At 40.9% G+C, this 20,622-nt stretch overlaps 1 protein-coding gene across 1 annotated transcript; it reads right to left on the reverse strand.

The window, feature by feature from the left end:
• Positions 1 to 6,178: 6,178 nt before the first annotated feature.
• On the reverse strand, positions 6,179 to 10,903 carry SLN (sarcolipin). The gene is made up of 2 exons (XM_005579526.5): positions 10,810 to 10,903; positions 6,179 to 6,801 (listed from the first exon to the last, which is right to left on the reverse strand). Exon 2 carries the CDS (start codon positions 6,724 to 6,726, stop codon positions 6,631 to 6,633), a length of 96 nt encoding a protein of 31 aa, XP_005579583.1. The 5' UTR covers positions 6,727 to 6,801; positions 10,810 to 10,903; the 3' UTR covers positions 6,179 to 6,630.
• Positions 10,904 to 20,622: the final 9,719 nt, after the last annotated feature.

The raw sequence follows: 20,622 nt of genomic DNA on the forward strand, positions 1-20,622 counted from the left end.
GATTCTCAAACTTTAGTGACTATAACAATCATCTGGGGAGCTGGCTTAAGAACGTAGCAAGCCAGATCCCACTCTCAGAAGTTCCCTTTCAGTTGTTCTGGGGTTGGTGCAGGAATCTGCAATTGAAAAAGTATTTTGAGTATTGTAATTCAAGCAGTTCTTGCGTTTTGAGAAATACATTGTATTCTTCATGAGCAAAGGGATTCTACAATTCAGTATCCCTATCCCTTTCCCCTGCTGAAGAAAAAAAAAAAAGAAGCCACAACTTTCTCAAAGTGTTTTGTTACCCTCTTAAAAGAAATAGTGTTGAAATAGCAGCAGCAGCAACCACCACCCCACCACCAATCCCTGATGCTTTCTTTAAAAGTGTACTAAAATCTTTGGCTGGGTACGGTGGCTCACAACTGTAATCCCAGCACTTTGGGAGGCCAAGGCAGGAGGATCCCTTGAGGTCAGGAGTTCAAGACCAACATGGTGAAACCCCGTCCCTACTAAAAATACAAAAATCATCCAGTGTCATGGCACATGCCTGTAATCCCAGCTACTCAGGAGCCTGAAGCAGGAGAATCGCTTTAACACAGGAGGCAGAGGTTGTAGTGAGCTGAGATTGTGCCACTGCACTCTAGCCTGGGCGACAGAGTGAGACTCTGTCTCAAAAAAAAAAAAAAGTACTAAAATCTAACACTTCTTTTTAAAAGTGAGGCTATGTATCAAATATTGTGCTTTACTTATGTTATAACAAGATTAACTATCATTTATTGAGCATTTACTAATGCCAGGCATTGTGCTAAGCACTTTGAAAAATATCACGTAACTTAACATAGTGATCCTGCAAAAAAGGTATTATTCTCTATTTTTTAAATTGATACATAATAGTTGTTCATACTTACTGTTATCTTCTACTTTTATAGCTAGGGAAATTGAGGTTCACAAAAGTTCAGTAGCTTATCTGGGATCACGTACTAGTAAGCAAAATATAGCCAGTGAATCCAAAGACCATGCTTTTTCTAGTACTTTATTTTAAAATGATCTAATGGGTGGGAGATGAAAATTACCATGTGACAAATTCCTGCAAGTGTGTGTAACCAGCTAATGCTGTAGATGGAGCTGTCATTTCCACTCAATCCCCACGTATAAAACTGACACACTGAAAACAGCTAATCAACCATCAATACTCTCCTCTCTTATTATTTGCTGCGCAGTTGACTGACAAAGACAAGGTGATCTCAGGGCTTGTTTCAAAGTCCTGGGAAACACAGAATTGTGTAAGTGGCAAACCCTGTATGACTGAGCTGCAGTGATTGAGGCATTTACCCGGAGGCTTCTGACATACACATGCTTTTGGCTCTTTCAGCCCAGAATAAGGAAACATGCTTGTGCCCTAGAGTGACGCAGAAGGGCAACCGTGGTGACTGGGAAGAGCCAGCTCTCAGAATTGGAGAGAACTGGGTTTGCTTCTCAGCTTTGTGTTTTAAGCCTGGCCACTTGTCCTTTCTGAGCCTCAGGCTTCTCACTTCTAAGGTACAAATGAAGATAAATACTTCACAATATAAAAGGGAATTGAGTAAAATAGAACACATAAAAGTTCCTCACATGTAGGAGGCATGCAGTAAAGTTAGTTGAAATATGCTGTGTGGACATGAAGTTTGACCTTAACTTTCTGCAGTTTGAAAAGTGGACATTTCTCTGGTTTCACCCTGTTTGTAGATGAACTCAAAAACATGCTCGACACATTGGGCTTTGATGAGTAATTCATAAACATTGTCAACTTGTTCAGGGGTGATAGAGACAGATCAAAAGAAGCAAGCATCATGAATATTTCATAAAGAAACAAACTGCCTTTGGAAAACCTGTTTCAACTGCCTAAAGTTTAAAAAGAAGTTTGGTTTGCTCATTAACCTCATAGAACTTTTAGAACTAGAACTGTTTATGCCTCCTTTTTATTATACTGTGGTGAACACAGATCATGCACCTAGTCATAGAAATAGGTACATGTCTCTTCCAAAAGTTTTTACATCTAGCCAAGTAGTCACTGACGTGTTCAACAGATATTTATCTAGTGATTATGATGCACCAGCTAGAAACTAAAATTAAACATTGAAGACAGTCCCCATAAACAAGAATTTCACATGGGAGAGACACACAAACAAACCAATACAATGTGATAAATGCTATGAGTTTTTAGGCATGAGGCCCAGAGAAGGAAATTATCTGGGGATAACTTTCAAGAGGTAATAACACTTAATGGCAAAGAGAATAGCTATGCAAGAACCCCACAGTAGAAGACAGCATAGCATGACTGAAAACAACAAATAGTAGGAAATGGTTGGAAATGAGAGTGGAGGTGGGGCGTGGGGGACAGGTAAACAGAAGCGAGGCCACAGGTAGACCTGGGTCCGCTAAGAAGGATCTCCTGTGCCAAAGTTTTAAAAAACATTCTGAAACCAGGAAATGATAAAATAGATCTACTGAAAGAATGATAGATAACATATTCAGAGGAAAAGGGAACAGAACCAGTTTAATTTGTCACTAACTACTTTCTGGGGGTACTCTAGACATTCAGGACAGGATTCTGGGTAATGAGATTTCAAGGTGGTAACAGACATGCCCACCCTGCTAAGGAAAGGTCCAGGGATGCCATCTAGAAATGGCATTGATTATGCATCAAAATGCCTGTGGGGCAGGCAAGAATGGTAGACTGTGTTCCAGTGAAACAAAAGAGACAGCAAAATGATAAAGGAATAGTAAAAGTAAAGAAAGTGCCATCCCCTTGAGATGCCTTAAATTAAATTAGAAAACAATGGAAGCACTACCATTTTGTGACCATTTCACACACCCCATGTGGGTCCATGAAGCAAAGACGGAAATGTGATTATGGATGCTGATCAGGTTGGAGTATCTTGAGTCTCTTTTCTTAGAGCCACGGCTTGGGACATGAATTACCTGGATAATTTCTTATACCTTACAGAGCCAACTATGTGGCAGCCCTAGGAAGAGGAGTTAGGGACCAGATACGGTGTTGAGACTGCCAGAAATGAAGCAAAAGTGTGTGTATTTCAATGTAGGAGAATAGTTAGATAAAAACGAGAAGTTCCAAAGGATGTACACCTTAGTAGTGAGTTTAGAGAAGACTGGAAGTTTAAGTCAGCACTGAAAGGTATCTTTTTAAAAAAATTCAGATGGTTGGTTGGTTGGTATGGTATGGTAAGGTAGGCAGCTCAATACCAATACATGCTGGGATCTTGGCATCCCGGGACTTATGGCAAGAAGAGGAGAACATCACCCAACAGAGAACTGCTCAATGGGGTGAGATGGTAAATGGGAAGAGCCAGTCTGGCTGCTGTGGATACAAGTGATAGGATGGCCCTAGGCCAGTGTCTAAGTTATATGTAAGCACAGACACGACTCAAACAATTGTTGGTGGCAAAGGTCCCCCTCCAGTGCATGAGCACGCCAGCAAGAATAGCAGAAGTGATTCAACTTGGAAGTCAGAGCAACGTGGTGAGAATTGTGAAATCTGCTCTTATGTGGCATGACTACTGCCAGTGGCTGGAGAAATACTGTGTGCTTCAGCTACACCTAAATTCATCATCCTTTCTAGCCTTTGGTTTTTCATTCATGCTATTCCTTCTGCCTGGAATCTCCTCCAACAGCACCTTATCCTTATCTCATCAAAGAACTTTTCACACCATTATAACTACCTATTTATGTATCTGTCTCCCCCACTAATTGGTATGCTCCATGAGAATGGGGCTTGGCTGTCTCGCCATTTTATCTCCAATGTCTAGTAAACGTCCAACACTTAGTTGCATAATAAGTACTTGTTGAATGAATGAATGAACACAAGAGAAAAAAGCCAGAGTAGGACCAAGTCTATGAGCTGGAACTTCAGTTATTAACTAGGATTCAGTGCTCTGGTTCTAGAGGAGAACCAGCATCTTGTTTGGGATAATCAGGCAGCATTTCAGTGAATGGGGCCAACATTGAGGGACGCAGAGTTCTGTGATGAGTCAGGGTACTTGAGGTCATAGGGAAGGTTGTACATAAAGGAGATTTATGAGTCAGACTGGGATTTAGCCATAATGACTAGGACTCCTGAATGTGAAAGACAATACATAACTCCTAGCCCCACCACTGAAGTTGTTAATAGATGTCCTATCCCTGCAAAGGTTGCTCACAGTGTGGTCTAAAAATGAGCCTTCTCAGTAGATTCAGTCACAGGAAGTTAGAGAAAGAAAGGAGTGAGGATTAACAAGCAAAAAGAAATGACACAGAGAACTGCAATTCTTACCTTGATCTAAACAGGCTGATATTTTAGAATGCTAAAGAATGTGAGGGTAAAACCTAAACCATAATCCAATGGTTTGGAGATCTGTAACAAAGCATGATGTGTACACAGTTCTGCATAGAGGTTAACATGATCCTTTTCTCATTGCAGCTTCCCCACTTACATCTATTTAGTGAAGTCTCTGATCCTCAGTTCCCAAATCTGCCAAATGGCATGAATTATGGAAAGTGCCCAGAACAGGGTTTCATATATGGTAGACTCAATAAATGGTACCTGTTGTCAGTGTTGGCACCATCACTCAGACTTCAGTGAGAGGCCAGATGGTCCAACATCTGAAGGGAATGTTGTGGCTCTCCCCAACACACATACACACTTTCTCAAACACATACACAACCAGTAGGTTTTCTGCAAATAGGGGAAAGACGGCTAACCATCTACTAAGGGCCCTAGAGCCACAAGTCTATGAGTACAGGTGCTGCCTGCTAAATCATTAGCAGTTGCACATCCATATGTGGAGTCTAACTGAAATTAGGGACAAGGCACTGAGGACTATACACTACTATTTCCCAATTTGGAGAGGAACCTCTCAAAATATAACATTTTTTTCTTTTGCTATTTGAAGATTCGTAATCCTGACTGCACATTAGAGTCACCTGGAGTTCTTCCAAAAAAGAATAACACTTAGATTCACCCAAGGCTGAAAAATTAGAAACAACTAGGAATTGGGCTCAAGCTTGTGTGGTTTTGCTAAAGGTCCTCCAAGTGATTCTAATATGTTAATCCAAGGGTGGCAGTCTGGACAGGCAGCACCGGCATCACTTAGGATCTTGTCCAAAATGTAGGCTCTCAGGCCCCACCCCAGACTGAATCAGTATCAGAATCAGAATGGAATTAGAATCTGCATTTAAATGAGACTTCCCAATGATTCAAAATCACATCGAATTTTGAGAAGCAAGGGTTGGTATCAGTAGATTCTCAACTCTGGCTACACAATGTAATCATCTAGAAAATATTTTTAGAAGATAGATACTTGGACTCTATCCCCTGGGATTTTTATTTAATTGGTCTGAGAAGTACCCAGCCTCAGTATTTTGAAAAATCACCCCTGGGATAATTGACTTTCTTTGAATGTAGCCAGGGTTAAGAACTATAATGCAATGTAGGCAATGCCTCAATGACAGGTCAAATTCTTGGCAAGAAACGCCTTCACGAAGGCGGCTTTGTAAGATGAGGTTTAACAACATTCCCTTTCTCTGTGGTTACCTCAGCATTGGCACAAATAGCGGATTTGGTCTGTCTAACATGGGGTGTTCTGGCAACATGTTTAAGAAACGTCTATTTTATATGTCTTTTATAAACATATAAGTTTGCATTCTCTATTTTCCTCCTTTTAGAACTGTAGCTGATTAAAGACTAGCTCCATTTGTGTAATAACAATAACCAAAATAGAATATGCTACTCTTGGGGACATGACTCATGTTCTTGTGTTACTTAGTGTAAATAATTTTAAATATTTATATGAAAACAAACATGAAGATATTATAAGGTAGAAAATACATTTCTCGTGGATTCTAAAGATAAAACACAAGACTTCAAAGAAATGTTGCACTTTTAGCTGGCAATTCAGGCTATGCTTCAGACCCCGTAGTGGAACGGATTTATTCTTCCTCTGCCCTTGAGACTAGTTTAGGGGAAAAGTTTGAGGAGCGCTGAACCAATGGAATTACTTGAAATATGACACAGTGTGTTGACTTGGTTTCAAATCTTCAGCAGTTGGAGCATCTTGGCTTACCTCAAATGCTAGAAATACGGTAGCACTTGTCATTCCAATCCCAGCCAAGGGTCAAATGCTCTATCACACATGGAAGCTAAAATAAATTCTAGAAGTTGTTTTTGAAGTTGACTTAACTTTATTCACATGATAGCTGTAAGGGCTGACAAAGACTTGCTCTAACATTCCTTCTGGCAGGTTGAATTAGAGTTTGGTTGCAGACCGTTTGAAGGGATGTGTGGTGAGACAGATCAGGGGCTTGTAACAATCCTACATCATCATGAATACAGTTTAATTTTAACTTTATGGCTTGTCTAACACATTTTCAGTTAAGAGCTGGGGAATAAATCTAACATTCACTGGCAAACACTTGGCAGCCCTTGGGAGCAGCATCTTTAGAGAACACATAATCAATCCTAGCACTACGCCATAGCAGACATTGTGAGTGCAGGTCACAGGTGCCCTCAGGTGGAGAATGGCATCCCATGACAATGACAGCAGTGGGGTCTCAGGGCATAGAGCAGGCAGCTCCAGAGCATCTCAGTCAATCCCAGGACCATGGCATGGCCTCTCAGTACTGATAGGACCTCACAAGGAGCCACATAAGAATAACCGTAATCAAGACAATAGTGAAGTTGAGAAACAGCTCCCGGGTGTTTATCCCCATTTTCCCAGCAGCTTGGTGAGAACTTCAGGCAGACTTCTGAGGGCACACCAAGAACCTCTGGCTTGTCCTCACCTCCTAATAAAACATAACAAAGAAAACACAAGGAGATTAATGAGCATTCCTGTATAACAATGCTCGTCCTTTCCTCAAAGGAGACAGAAGTGTTGTGGAAAAGGAGAGTGTGATGGGCTAAATTGTGTCCCCCAAAAATCTACATGTCAAAGCCGTAGCCCACAGTATCTCAGAATGCAACTGTGCTTGGAGATAGGGTCTTTTAAGAGGTAAGTAAGTTAAAATGAGGTAATTAAGGTGGGCCATAATCCAATATGACTAGTGTCTTTATCAGAAGAGATTAGGACACAGACAGAAACAGAGGGGAAGACCATGTGAAAACACAAGGAGAAGATGGGCATTTACAAGCCAAAGAAAGGACTCAAAAGAAACCAACTGTGCCAACACCTTGATCTGGGACATGTAGCCTCCTGACTGTCTTTGGACTGGAGACTTCCCTGAGTCTCCAGCCTACCAGCCCACCAGCCCACCAGCCCACCCTGCAGATTTTGGACTTGCCAGTCTCAGTAATCACACAAGCCAATTCCTTAAAAACAGACACCAATCCCTCAACACAACACATTCTATTAGTTATGTTTCTCTGAAGAGCCCTAATGATTACAGACAGCCTGATTTTTCTGTCTAATGTCATAAAGACCACCATTTTTGTCCTGATTTTTTTTCCTGTGATGATTGTATTGGTGCTTTTCATAAAATGTGAAATATTACATTTTTCTTTCTCCAACTTCTGTGTGTGTTTGTGTGTGCATGCATATGCATGTGTATACTTTTCTTAAGAGTATCAATAAGCAGGGGTACCAAAACAGAAAAACTTTATGGTTTAGTATTGTTCTTGCTTTGAATTACGTAGGTAAGTGGGATGCCATAATCTTTCAGGCCTCAGACTGCTGTAGGTCTTCATCTAACTCTACGGAAAGCAGAAAGTACTTTCAACAGCTGCATGGCCTCTGACAAGTCCTGCATTGGGCACACAGCCTACTGGGATCAACCAAAAGCCCCTCGCATAACAGGCATTCAGCCCAAAGAGCAAGTGTTAACTTCATGGGTACTTCTGTTTCAACAAGGGCTTGTGCCAGCTATTTTTAGTCAGGTCCAGGATGTGCCTAGATTGTAAACATTTCAAAGAGCAGGGATGGTATCCTCATAGTATGTACAGATTGTCCATACAGGAAATCATACTTTGAGAACATATGCAATGAAGTCATCAAATTATTGTCTTCAGTGAGGTAGTGTAAATTGCACATTATTCAGGCAGTCTAAATGAAATTAAAGATTTATGTATTTTGAATAATTAGATATTTATATCTTAGATATTTAGGGCCAAAGTCTACTGTAGAGTGAAAGTTTAGGGAGAAAAGGTGTTTTGTTTGTTTGCTAAAGGTGAGAGTTCAAGAGGCTGAAAGGGTTGTGAGCAAGCTTTTGGTCTGAGCGGTATTTTTTTAACTATCTAACATGACTGAATTATTAATTGTAATTACTGTATTGATTATATTATCAATGGACCAAATTATTAATTGCATAAATGCCAACTGAATAATCATTTTTCGTATTGTGTAACTGGCATAACATACAGGTTCAGCCAGGCATGGCAGTGGGTACCCGTAGTCCTAGCTACTTGCGAAGCTGAGGTGGGAGGATTCCTTGAGCCTAAGAGTTTAAGACCAGCCTAGGCAACATAATGAGACCCTGTCTCAAAAAAAAATACAAGTTCAAATCGGATGGTGCCAGCCAGCAAATATATAGCCAAATGATGACAGATTTATGTTTCATCTCCCTTTTAATTGTTATCCATCTTTTAGACCTCAGCATGAAGGAAATAGTAAATTGCCAATGAAAACGATCGCAAATGGCTGGGCATGGTGGCTCATGCCTCTAATGAGCACTTTGGGAGGCTTGCACATTATTCAGGCAGTCTAATAATGAGTGGGAGGATCACCTGAGCCTAGGAGTTCAAGAGCAGCCTGGATAACATAGCAAGACCCTGTCTCTCCAAGAAAATAAAAAGGGGAAAAAATAGAAAATCTTTACAAAGATTTGCTTGGAGGAGAAAGTAAACAGAAGAAAATGAATGGATCAAGGAAAAAGGATTTATGAGAATGTACAAAAGAGCAGAGGAGAACAGAAAGGTAATGAGTCTTGCCAAGGTGCCTGGAGGCAAAGGAATGAGAAATGAAGACAGATTCTTTCTTATAGACTTATCAATGAAATAAAACCCTAGTCCAAATGTCCATGTATTTGGGTAAGTTCTCAAGAAATGCAGAAAATATGAAGCCTGGCTTATAATGATCAAAACAATTCAATTCAAGGAGGGCAAAATAACGGTCCCACCAAATCTGCCTATTAAATTAAGCTGTTAAGTCACAGGAATCATGGATAGTGATCCAACAGGATATACTCAGAAAATGAGAAAAATACTATTGAAAGCTGTTCCACAGCTCTGTTCGTGTTACCTTCACAACAACGCAGGCAAGTGTTACTGCAGTTTTTCTCTTTCTCAAGATTGCAGCTGAGAAACTGACTTTTAGAGAGAGGAGATTAAGATGTTTGTGTAATGACAGATAACAAGTTAGAGGCAAAGCTAGAATTAGCAGACTGGAACTAGTTACTAGAATTGTGGTCACTTCCTAGGAGTTATGACATAATTGAATTATCACTGCAATTAACTGGCCTGGCTAAACAAAGTTAGCATAAATTTTCTACCACTTTGGAAAACAATTTGGCTTTCTTAGAATTAATGGTGAAAATGTTCATTCTCTAATATCTAGCATTTCACTTCTACCTTAAGACATTTAAGGACGTGTGTGCCAGGTTACATAAACAAAGAGGTTCACAGCAATATTATCACAATAACTCCAAGCTGGAAACAACTCAAATGTTTATCAACAGCAGAATGGATGATAAATTGTGGTATATTCATACATTTGAATTTTATAAAGCAAAGAAAACGTATGAACTATAGCTACACACAAAATGGGTAGATCTCACAAATATAACTGTTGGGTGAAAGAATTTACAAAAGAAACATAGAATATGACTCCATTTATATGAAGTCAAAAATAGGGAGGCTAATCATACTGTTTAGGAATGCACACATAGATGGTCAAACTATAAAGAATAACAGGGACAAGAGGATCCCAACATCTGAGGCAGAAGGGCAGGATGGGGGTTGATCAGGAATGGGTTTCTGGGCGCTGGCAATGATCTGTTTCTTGAGCTGGATGATAATTATAGAAGTGTTGCCTTTTAGTTACTGTTTAAACTGTATATGTTTATGCACTCTTTACATTTTTTTTTTCAGTCATCTCTGAATTAGCAGGCTACCCATCACACTTCTTTCTTTCTTGGGATTTACTTCTTACTACTTCTTGCACTTTAACGGTGACCTTAAGTATTTATTGTTTTATGTGATTTTAGATGAATTAAACATAAAGAGTTAAGTTGAGAATTTCTAGTGAATTCAATTCAATCAACACATATACTAACTGTAAGGTGTGGTGTGAACATTCCTTTCACACACATTTATACACTTTAGGAAGAATGAACCAGTTAGGCAGAAATTCAGATCAGCCAAGTTCCATTTTTCTGCTGTTAACCCATAAAGACACTTTGGGTTTCATTTTAAACATTCCCTGAAGTCAAGGTCATGCCATATGATCCAGTGATTGCAAGTGGATGAACTAAAACCCAAAAAAGCTCTGAATAAATTGTACAGGAAGCTTGACGTTGGTTTTCTTTGAATGGAGACTTAGAGAAGATAGCAAACAGACCTTCTTCCATAATACCAAAAAAAATTTTTTTTTTTTTTTTTACTAGGAAGGGAAAAAATGCATACCCTTAGGAGAAAGAAAAGGAAAAGAGAAAGCAATAGTATTCACTTTATACCTTAAGGCACGCTGTATACAAGGGGCATTGCCTATTTCATTAAGAAATGTAAACATTCCTGTGCCTTTCTCATTTGCAGCTTGTACACACACACACACCGTATGCTAAGCATAAAAATCCTGCAGTTACCTGAAGAGGATCAGAGACACACCCTGGCTATAGCAGGTTTCTCCTCGCTGTCTCCAACTTCAGCTCCAACTCCTTCTCCCCTCCCAGGCTGTCTGGACTCCTAGACTCTGGGCAGTGCCTAAAGTAGTCCGTGGAAGCTGGCAATCACTGTGATGTCACTGATGAAATATCTCAAAGGAACACCCTCCGAAGGTTCGAGGCTATTTGTGTTCAGGGGGACATGGGAATATGTTGACTAAGACTCTGTTCCTTTGGCTGCCAATTTGCCACTACCAGGATTTAAAAACCTTCTGTTTCCAGTTGACTTTTAGTGCAATTGACGTGGGTTTTAAATGTATCTTTTACATCTTCACGAATATCTTTAACATGTCTTTAAAACATCCTAAACCAAGAATGATAGACTAATTTTAACCAGTCGATGCTGCATTTGACTGCTCTCCCTAGTCAGCATGTGAGGTGTAAAAATGTGACTTCATTTTACCACCCATATCTTTAGTTATTTGAAATGTGAAGAGTTTGCTGCTTTACACCCACACACATGCACACCCATACACACACACACACACACACACACACACACACTCCAGAATTCAATAGGCATCTTTAGCTCTTTGAAAACTGACTTTAGTCCAAGCAGTGAAAGCTATCCCCTCAGTCACCTGCTCCACATAACTTTCCGGCTAAGCTGTGCATTGCAAGTTTACATGTGGATCTACAGTTTCATCTGAAACAGCCGAGGAAGTCATGGTTTGTATATCTCTGTCAATAAATTAATAGAGCAGTAAACTCACAGAGTTCAACTCAGTTATTTGGATAGATTGGGGGGGAAGGAGAACTGGGGTAAAATTAGTGGAAAATGTGAATTATAGAATATATCTGAATGAAAGACAAGTATTATATAACTTTCTAACACAAACATTGACTAAAATTAGACTAAGATGAGTTTGTAACCAACATATCACATGTTTAGAGCCCCTGAAGTGTTTCATTAGACTTGAAAGCAGATCAATTGAGTACTTTAAACATGACCCTAGCCATTGTGTTTGCTCAGCAGATCCTTTCTTTATAGATAATAGAGGAAATCTCCCCCTCTGAATTCCCAGTTAGGGTCAATCAAAATAATGCATTCCCAAAAGGCATAAACAAACGAAATTCTCTACGTAGTTGTGCCCGTCGTGAAACCTTTCCGTCCATTCCATTCCTCATACCCCAGAGACATTACCAAAACAAGACTTTCCATTTCGTTTCCTCATTTTAACATAAGCTTAGCGATGGGTAATCTTAATACAACATTCTGTCCCCACTTGTCTTGTGAAAAGAGAGCTTGCTGAAGTGACAGAGAGTGTATAATAATTATAGTGCAATCGAACATTGGCATTATCTGTTGCCATCTGGCAAACTCCTTGAATGTAGTCAGAGTGCTGCCTTCTGCCTCCAAGCTCTCACCAGATTGTTTGCCAGGCTGGGAATGTTTTCCTAGTTACCAAGCCACACCTGTCTCTTTTTGTAACCACTCAAAATTATGTTTTGTTGAAATAAAAAGCTATATATTTATTGTAGGACATGTGAAAATATATTAAAGTATTTAAAATTTTTAAATTACTTTTAATCTCATCACCCAAAGGAAAAAAAAAAAAAAAACCTTACATTGCTTTTTTTTTTTTTTTTGAGATGGAGTTTCGCTCTTGTCATCCAGGCGGGAGTGCAGTGGCGCGATCTCAGCTCACTGCAACCTCCGCCTCCCGGGTTCCAGCGATTCTCCTACCTCAGCCTCCTGAGTAGCTGGGATTACAGGCATGCACCCCTATGCCTGGCTAATTTTTGTATTTTCAGTAGAGACGGGGCTTCACCATGTTGGCCAGGCTGGCTTTGAACTCCTGAGCTCAGGTGATCCAACCGCCTCAGCCTCCCAAAGTCCTAGGACTGTAGGTGTGAGCCACTGCGCCTGGCCTACATTACTTTTTATTCATCTGTTTGAAGCTGCATAGGCACAATCTCAAATTCCCAGGATATTTTTGGTAAAAGAATCTAAAACTTGAAAACTTTTTTCTTAATTCATTTGGAATCAAATTATTTGTAGTATATCATGTGTTGGTATTAGGTTTATGGGATAAGCATTTATTTTGTACATGTCAGATTATGAATTAGCTCTACAATATTTAAAATGTTAAATACAAAAGAGAAATGTTAACATATCACCAAAACAGCTCTCCAGTGCTGTCATTTTGTTGAATTGGTCAATTTCAAAGTAACTTAGAAGAAAAATTCTACTTCTTATTTGACCGAATCGGTCAGTCCAGTTTGCCTCATTTAAGCATGTCTAATGCTGCACCAAGGTCGACTGTGCCCAGTGCATTGACAAATTCCCAGACTTGAGAAGCTTCTGAAAATTAGTGGTTTCTTCTGTGATGTCAAGAGATTGGGATTACACTTGGAATGTAGTTGTCCCTAGTTTAGCCTTACCCTCTCCAGAAACAAATGAAGCCGCCCCAAATCACCTGACAACTATTCAAAGGCATAAGGAGGGTTTAACCCTCAGGATCTGCAGGTCTACTAAAAATAAAAAATAAAAAATAAAAATAAAAAATCTTGTTTCTTGCAAGGAACCAAAATAAAATAAATATAAAATCAACATTATTTTTTAAAAAGCAATATTATTGTTTCTCATTTAAGAAGTTGAGAATGGCAACATTTCAGACCTCAGTACCAAAGCAAATTCATCCCTTGCAATTAACGTTACTTAACTCTGCTAATACTTTCCTTCCTGAGAGCAATTCCCATGACTTAGCAGCATTCATTTCATATCAACTTTCTTTCAAGATACTTCTCTGCCCATTGGCAGGATGACAATCTAAATAAACTTTGACATTATTTCTCTGCCTATTCATCTAGAACTTAGCCAATGGCCAAAAACGTTAAGAAAACAACATTCACATTGACACTGGCACTGAATCTCTAATTGGTATTTATCTCCCCACCAGCATCACCATATACATTCTCAGGTGTAAAAATGGCATCCTTTGAGAATCAGTGCTGAGCTCTTTGCCTGATAGATTAGTTGCTAAACTAGCTCGTTTCATGTACTCCCCTCTTCAACCCACCTTTTTACTCTGAGAACTGAAAAGTGAAGACCTACGTCAGTCCTAGAATTCTACAAGTCTGCAACATGATGGGAGAAGTCAGCAAGGCCTTGATGAAGGCGATAAGCTCTTAGCACATCGCAGTATCGAGCATGATCATCTCAGTGGCCTTCTCACTTTGCCATCTTCACATCCAGCTGGTCATGGAGCTGGGGAGAAAGACAGCAGCAGCTTTCTGCTATTCTCCCTCACTTTCCCAAACACATGAGTGAGCGCATGCCCAGAGAGAAAAGAAAACCCTACTTCTTGAAGTTTTCTCCATGTCAGTATTGCCACAATCATCATCTAAGCCCTGCCCTTCTGGCCACAGGGAAAGCCCATGCAAAAGTCATGAAGAAGCTTAAGTGGCCACTGGCAGTCGACACAATACTGCTAATTCAAACACTTTAGCCCAAGCCACCTGTGGGAAAGTGGGAAGCAAATGGACCTTGAAGTGACAAAAGCCTGTGTTCATATTCTAAATTTTCCGCTTACTGAGTAACATTAAGAAAATGATTTATCCTTTCTGGGCCTCAGTGTCCCTATCTATAATATGATAATACTAATATCCCTCAAAGATTTGTGGTGAAGATCCAATTGATAATGTAAGTAAAATCAACTTGTTCCTTTCCATCACTAAGATTTGATACTACACCAATGTGTGTAAAAACAAGCACAGAGCCTGCGGGGTCATCAGTTAAACGATGCTAGTTGTTAGGGGTTTTTTTCAATCCTAATCATTAAAAGTAAATAAATAAACGACAAGGAGGAACTCCTTGACAAGTACAAGTACAAAGCTTCTCTTTTCATTTATGACCAAAGGAGAATGGGTTGAGTGTCACTTCGTCTAAAAATTCTGTGAAACATTCACTAATATAAGGACTGACTTTAGCCCAGACAGTGAATGGAGTGCATGGAGTTGAAACAAGCTTGACTTCCTTGACTCTCTCTCTCTCCTGCCACCTGTGTGTCCCGCAGATGCTGCCCAGGTACTGTCACTACAGAGCAGAGGGGATGCACAGCAGAAGGCCAAGTCATCAGCTTTGCCATTACTTCTGCAATTGTTTAATTGGTATCAAGTGAACACTACTAAATACACAGCATTGTTCTAGTCACACAGGAAGTAATAATGACACAGAGTAGGGCTACTGCCCCCCAAAAGAAGAAGATTAAGAGAAGTAGACACTATTCGCAGTAGCCCAGTTACGGAATTAACCTATGTCCATCAACAGATGAATAGATAAAGAAAGTGTCATCTATATACACAATGGAATACTATTCAGCCTTTAAAAAGAAGGAAAATATTAGAGAACATGATGCTAAGGGCAATAAGCCAGACACGACAAATACTGCATGTTCTTACTTATATGTGGAATCTGAAACAATCAAACTCATAGAAGCAGAGTAGAATGGTGGTTACAGAGACTGGGGAAAGGGGTGAATGGGGAGATGATGGTCAAAGGATACAAAGTCTCAGGAAGAATAAATATATTTTAGGCCTATTGCGCAGGATGGTGAATATAGTTAATAACGGTGTATTGTACGTTTCAAAACCACTAACAATAAATTCAAATGTTCTCACCATGAAAAACAATATTTGATGTAACAGATATGTTAATTAGCTTAATTTAATTATTCCACATTTAGTACCTTATAAATATCTACAACCACCAATTGTCAATTTATAATAAAATTTAATTTTTTTTTTAAAGGGGTGGCCAGCCACGGTGACTCATGCCTGTAATCCCAGCACTTTGAGAGGCCAAGGCGGGTGGATCACTTGAGGTCAGGAGTTCAAGACTAACCTGGCCAACATGGTGAGACCCCATTTCTACTAAAACAAAAATTAGCCAGGCGTGGTGGCATGCGCCTGTAGTCCCAGCTACTCAGGAGGCTGAGGCAGGAGAATTGCTTGAACCTGGGAGACAGAGGTTTCGGTGAGCTGAGATTGTACCACTGTACTCCAGCCTGAGTGACAGAGCGACACTCCATCTCAAAAAAATAAAATAAAACAAAAAGAAAGGGGCAAAAAAAAAAAATTAGAATACAAGACAGTGTGAGAGAGGTGGCATCAGAATGACATCAGGAAAGACAATAGGAGTCCCTGGTAGAGATCTCTTTCTCCTGAGATGAAAGGAAATCAGAGCAACTTTTTACAAAGCATAGAGAGTGGTACTGAAGATGAAGCAGACTCATGAACGATCAACTCGAAGACTCGAGTTGAGCCTCAAAAAGAGCAAAAAGCTACTAAGGCTAAAATAATAATGCTAATAACCACAACAACGTCAACTAGCACTTACTAAACATGAATCACCTTATTTAATTCCTTCAACAATCCTATGAGGTGGGTACAACACTCCTATTCCATGGAGGAGAAAACTCGGGCCCAGAGAGGCTGTGCCTTGATAAGTCAAAGAGTGCATAAGTGACAGAACTGAGATTTAAAACTTTTGGACCCAGCCCTGAGCTCCAACCACTACATGATAGTGCATTCAGCACAACCATGAAAGCATCCTCTAGCCCAGGCGCCTCCACCTCCTTTTGATTGTGCACTTTATTGATAAAAAATTTTACTGTGATCACTGACAGAAAACTTAGGTATTTTTAATAGATTATGTGTAGGTGCTACTGTACTAATTTATTATGCAGCACACTAATAAACATTTTAAAATATGAGGCCAGGTGCAGTGGCTCACACCGGTAATCCCAGCACTTTGGGAGGCTGAGGCGGGTGGATCACTTGAGATCAAGAGTTTGAGAACAGTCTGGCCAACATGGTGAAACCTCATCTCTACTCAAAATACAAAAATTAGCCAGGCATAGTGGCAGATGCTTGTGATCCCAGCTACTCAGGAGGCTGAGGTGTGAGAATCGCTTGAACCCGGGAGGCGGAGATTGCAGTGAGCCAAGACTGCACCACTGCACTCCAGCCTAGGGGATAGAGCAAGACTCCATCTCAAAAATAAATAAATAAATAAATAAAATATGAGGCACAAAGCAAGAGAAATTAGAAGTCTCTTTGTTTGTTTGTTTCTCCCCATCAGGAGACTACTTTTCCCCCATGCAGACACCTCTGCAATACTCTATCGCACCTAAAAAAGAATGCCATAAAATTTAGCTTTTGGTTACACATTGAATCCTGGCAGGTGAACAATAAATCCTTGTTGAAAATATAAATGATTATTACCTGTGTCATTACCCACTTGTAACAACTGTGATTTTTGTCTCACTAACTGAATTTAAACTTCAAAGGCACAATTGCTTGTATTTCTTTCGTTTCTCTAGCTGTGCCCCGAACCAGTGAAGAAGCAGAGTAGATGCTCCAAAACGCATAGCATTGATGCATTTTGAATGATGCATTTTGAGTGATGGAGGCTGAGCCCCCATCACTTCATATCCCTGCTGATGTCCACATGTGTCTGAGCATGGCAAACGTCAATGGGGAAGTCAAGGTCAACATCAAAGCTACTCATACATGGACCTCAAAGCCTCCCAGAAGAAACTCTTCTGTAGGGAATTGAATCAAGAAGATACACATGGGGCCAGGCATGGTGGCTCACACTTGTAATCCCAGCACTTTGGGAGGCCAAGGCGGGCAGATCATCTAAGGTCAGGAGTTCAAGACCAGCCTGGTCAATGTGGTGAAACCCCATCTCTACTAAAAATACAAAAAAAAACAAAAAAAATCTGCCAGGCGTGGTGGTACACACCTGTAGTCCTAGCTACTTGGGAGGCTGAGGCAGGAGAATCACCTGAACCTGGGAGGCAGAGGTTGCAGTGAGCCAAGGCGGCACCATTGCACTCCAGCCTGGGTGACAGACTCCATCTCAAAAAAAAAAAAAAAAAAAAAAGATACACAAGGGTCAGCAACAGGGAGAACAGACTATGCTTCCATAGCAAGGAACACACCTTCCCTGTGTTAGTTCAGTCCCGTGAGAAGCAGATGCCAAGATGCCACTAAGTGTGCAAAAGAAAAACATATTAAGGGAAATGACTCTGAGAGAAAATAGGAGGGAGTGGGGAAACTGAGCTAGTCATCAAACAGCAATCCAGGTCTGACCCCAAGAGGAGAGAGGGCAAGGGGACAAGAAGACTGGACGGCAGCATCTTAGACGGCAGTGCTAGGCAAAGTCCGATAGGGCCATCAGGAAACCTCAAGTCAAAATCTCCTGTTACAGGTGCTCCGTGTCTCCCAGGGATGAGTCGGCCTTAGTGTTCCTCCCATGCTCAGTTATCGACTGGGAGCAGCCTGTGGGAAGCTGGCCTCCGTGTAAACATGATTGTGATTTCAGAGCACAGCAGCTGGGCCCACCTCCATTATGGTGCAGTCAGTTCTGAGAGGTGCATTCCCATAGCCACCACACTCACATTCTGCCCGTTCTACTTCTCTAGAGCCTGACCTAGTAGGGGAGAGGACTATGGGCAAAAACTCCATAACTCTTTACTCTTTAACAACTAACCTCAACAGCATGTAGCACTGAAAGGGAGAGAGAGATTCTTCCTGCAAGTGTCATCTCGCAGACCTCAGCATATCCACGGAACCAGTGGTGTAATGTCCTTCAATGGAAGTGTCACGGAGCCTGGCAGAAGCAGCAAGACTGTCCAATAATTACTCACCTGCCATTTATATTAATCTCTGCAGGCCTCAGCAGCAGACAGCAGCAGAGAAGAGCCAGAGCTCAAGAGCAAGAAAATGACAGGCCGTATGTGATAGCTGACAGTACTTGTTCATGAGCCCACGTGAGCCACCCACGAAGTTGCTGGAAATAATCAGGAGGAACATTATAGTGGTATGGAGTCTTGCATAATAGGTGGGAAAAAGGGCCAAAAAAAATATGTGTTACTCCTATTTATAATAACCCATTTTAAGTCCTGGATTGGTGAGGTGACACCTGTTAGCATCATTTGACTTGGAACCATTTAAACTCTTCTTCTCTGGAACAAGTATATTTCTGCTCTATAATAAGATTCTGTAAACAAACGGCTTTCTCTCAGCACATTAAACATAGTTACCAGGGGGAAAAAAAGAAAAAAAGCAGCCAAAAATATGTTTACTACTAGGCTAATACCATCTGCCCTCAGAACACTTCCAGATTTCAGATTGGCTTTGTTATTTTTTGGATGGGAAATAAGAATTCAGCAGTCTTTTGATGTGCTGTTACTGAACTGTTCAGGGAGATTCTAGCCAGACACGCCCACTTGAAACATGCTGTTCCTTTGTGAATTTGATCAAGGGTATTTTCACTGAATCTCTTCTGGGAATCTGTCAGTCAGAATAACACAATTGCAGTTACAGCAAGAATAATAAGGACCAGATAAAACTGCTTGTTGTTCTCTGTGAACAAGTTCATTTGGCTTTAGCTTTTAGCTATTAAAGCAGAGAGAATAGAGTCCTCAAGAATCATGAAAATCTATCTCTGCTCTCTGTGTGAGTAATGAGAAAACTGAACTGCCTGTTTGCAGCAATGTGGAAGAAGATTAGCTGGATCCAAGCTCTAGGCTAGGTTTCCTTTTGGATTAGGGACATGCTATCTCACAAGGCAATCAGGCACATGTTCGACAGGCTGGGGAGTAACCTAACCTTTTACACTTTTACAGTGAGAGAGAATGTGGAGTTGCCAGGGGCTAGTATTCTCGGAATTTGGGCAGCTTATCTTGGAGAAGTGGTTCAGACCTACTCTATGTAGCTTGCATTTCACTGGTTCTTACCCCATTTGGCAGTGTAGAACAGAAAACCAAATATGCACATCCCTCAGGCCACCAACTATATCTGTGTCATCAGGGGGTATACCTCTTGTACGACAAAAGTCCAATCAAGTCAGACGCGATGGTGTGTGCCTGTAATCTCAGCTATTGAGAAGGCTGAGGCAGGAGGGTCTCTTGAGCCCAGGAGTTCAAGGCCAGCCTGAGCAACATAGCAAAACCCTGTCTCTTTAAAAAAAAAAAAAAAAAAAAAAGTCCAGGGCCAGGCATGGTGGCTCACGCCTGTAATCCCAGCACTTTGGGAGGCCGAGGCAGGCGGATCACCTGACGTCAGGAGCTCGAGAGCAGCCTGGCCAACATGGTGAAACCTCGTCCCCACTAAAAATACAAAAAATTAGCCGAGTGCTGTGGTGGACACCTGTAATCCCAGCTACTCGGAAAGCTGAGGCAGGAGAATTGCTTGAACCTGGGAAGCGGAGGTTGCAGTGAGCTGACATCATGCCATTGCACTCCAGCCTGGGCAACAAGAGTGAAACTCCATCTCAAAAAAAAAAATAAGAAAGGAAGGAAGGAAGGAAGGAAGGAAGGAAGGAAGGAAGGAAGGAAGGAAGGAAGGAAGGAAGGAAGGAAGGAAGGAAGGAAAAGAAAAATCCAATCAGTAAACACTTTCTTCCTTTCCTCCTATTGGATTCCTTTTTTTTATTAGATGTTGACAGCATTCATCAGGCATTTACAGTCAACCCTTTAGTCCTACCACACTGGCTGAGAACCAACACATACACCAGACATTCATCCTGCCACTTCCTCTACGGACAATCACATCTGCCAAGCACCACGACTGCTTGCCTTGGGCATTGTCCACGACTACAAGGAACCCTTTTCTCTGCAGCCATCTATGCTGGGTCCCAAAGCTTTTGACCACTGGAGGTATGAAAGTACACTTACTTCTGGAGCAAAACTGGGGTAGGTGTGGAGAAGTGTGTCTCTTTCT

The sequence above is a fragment of the Macaca fascicularis genome, chromosome 14, assembly GCF_037993035.2.
Source record: "Macaca fascicularis isolate 582-1 chromosome 14, T2T-MFA8v1.1".
Lineage (NCBI taxonomy): Eukaryota > Metazoa > Chordata > Mammalia > Primates > Cercopithecidae > Macaca > Macaca fascicularis.

Coding starts and splice junctions, on each gene's coding strand:
- SLN (XM_005579526.5), bottom strand. CDS start 6,726: ATGGGGATAAACACCCGGGAGCTGTTTCTCAACTTCACTATTGTCTTG.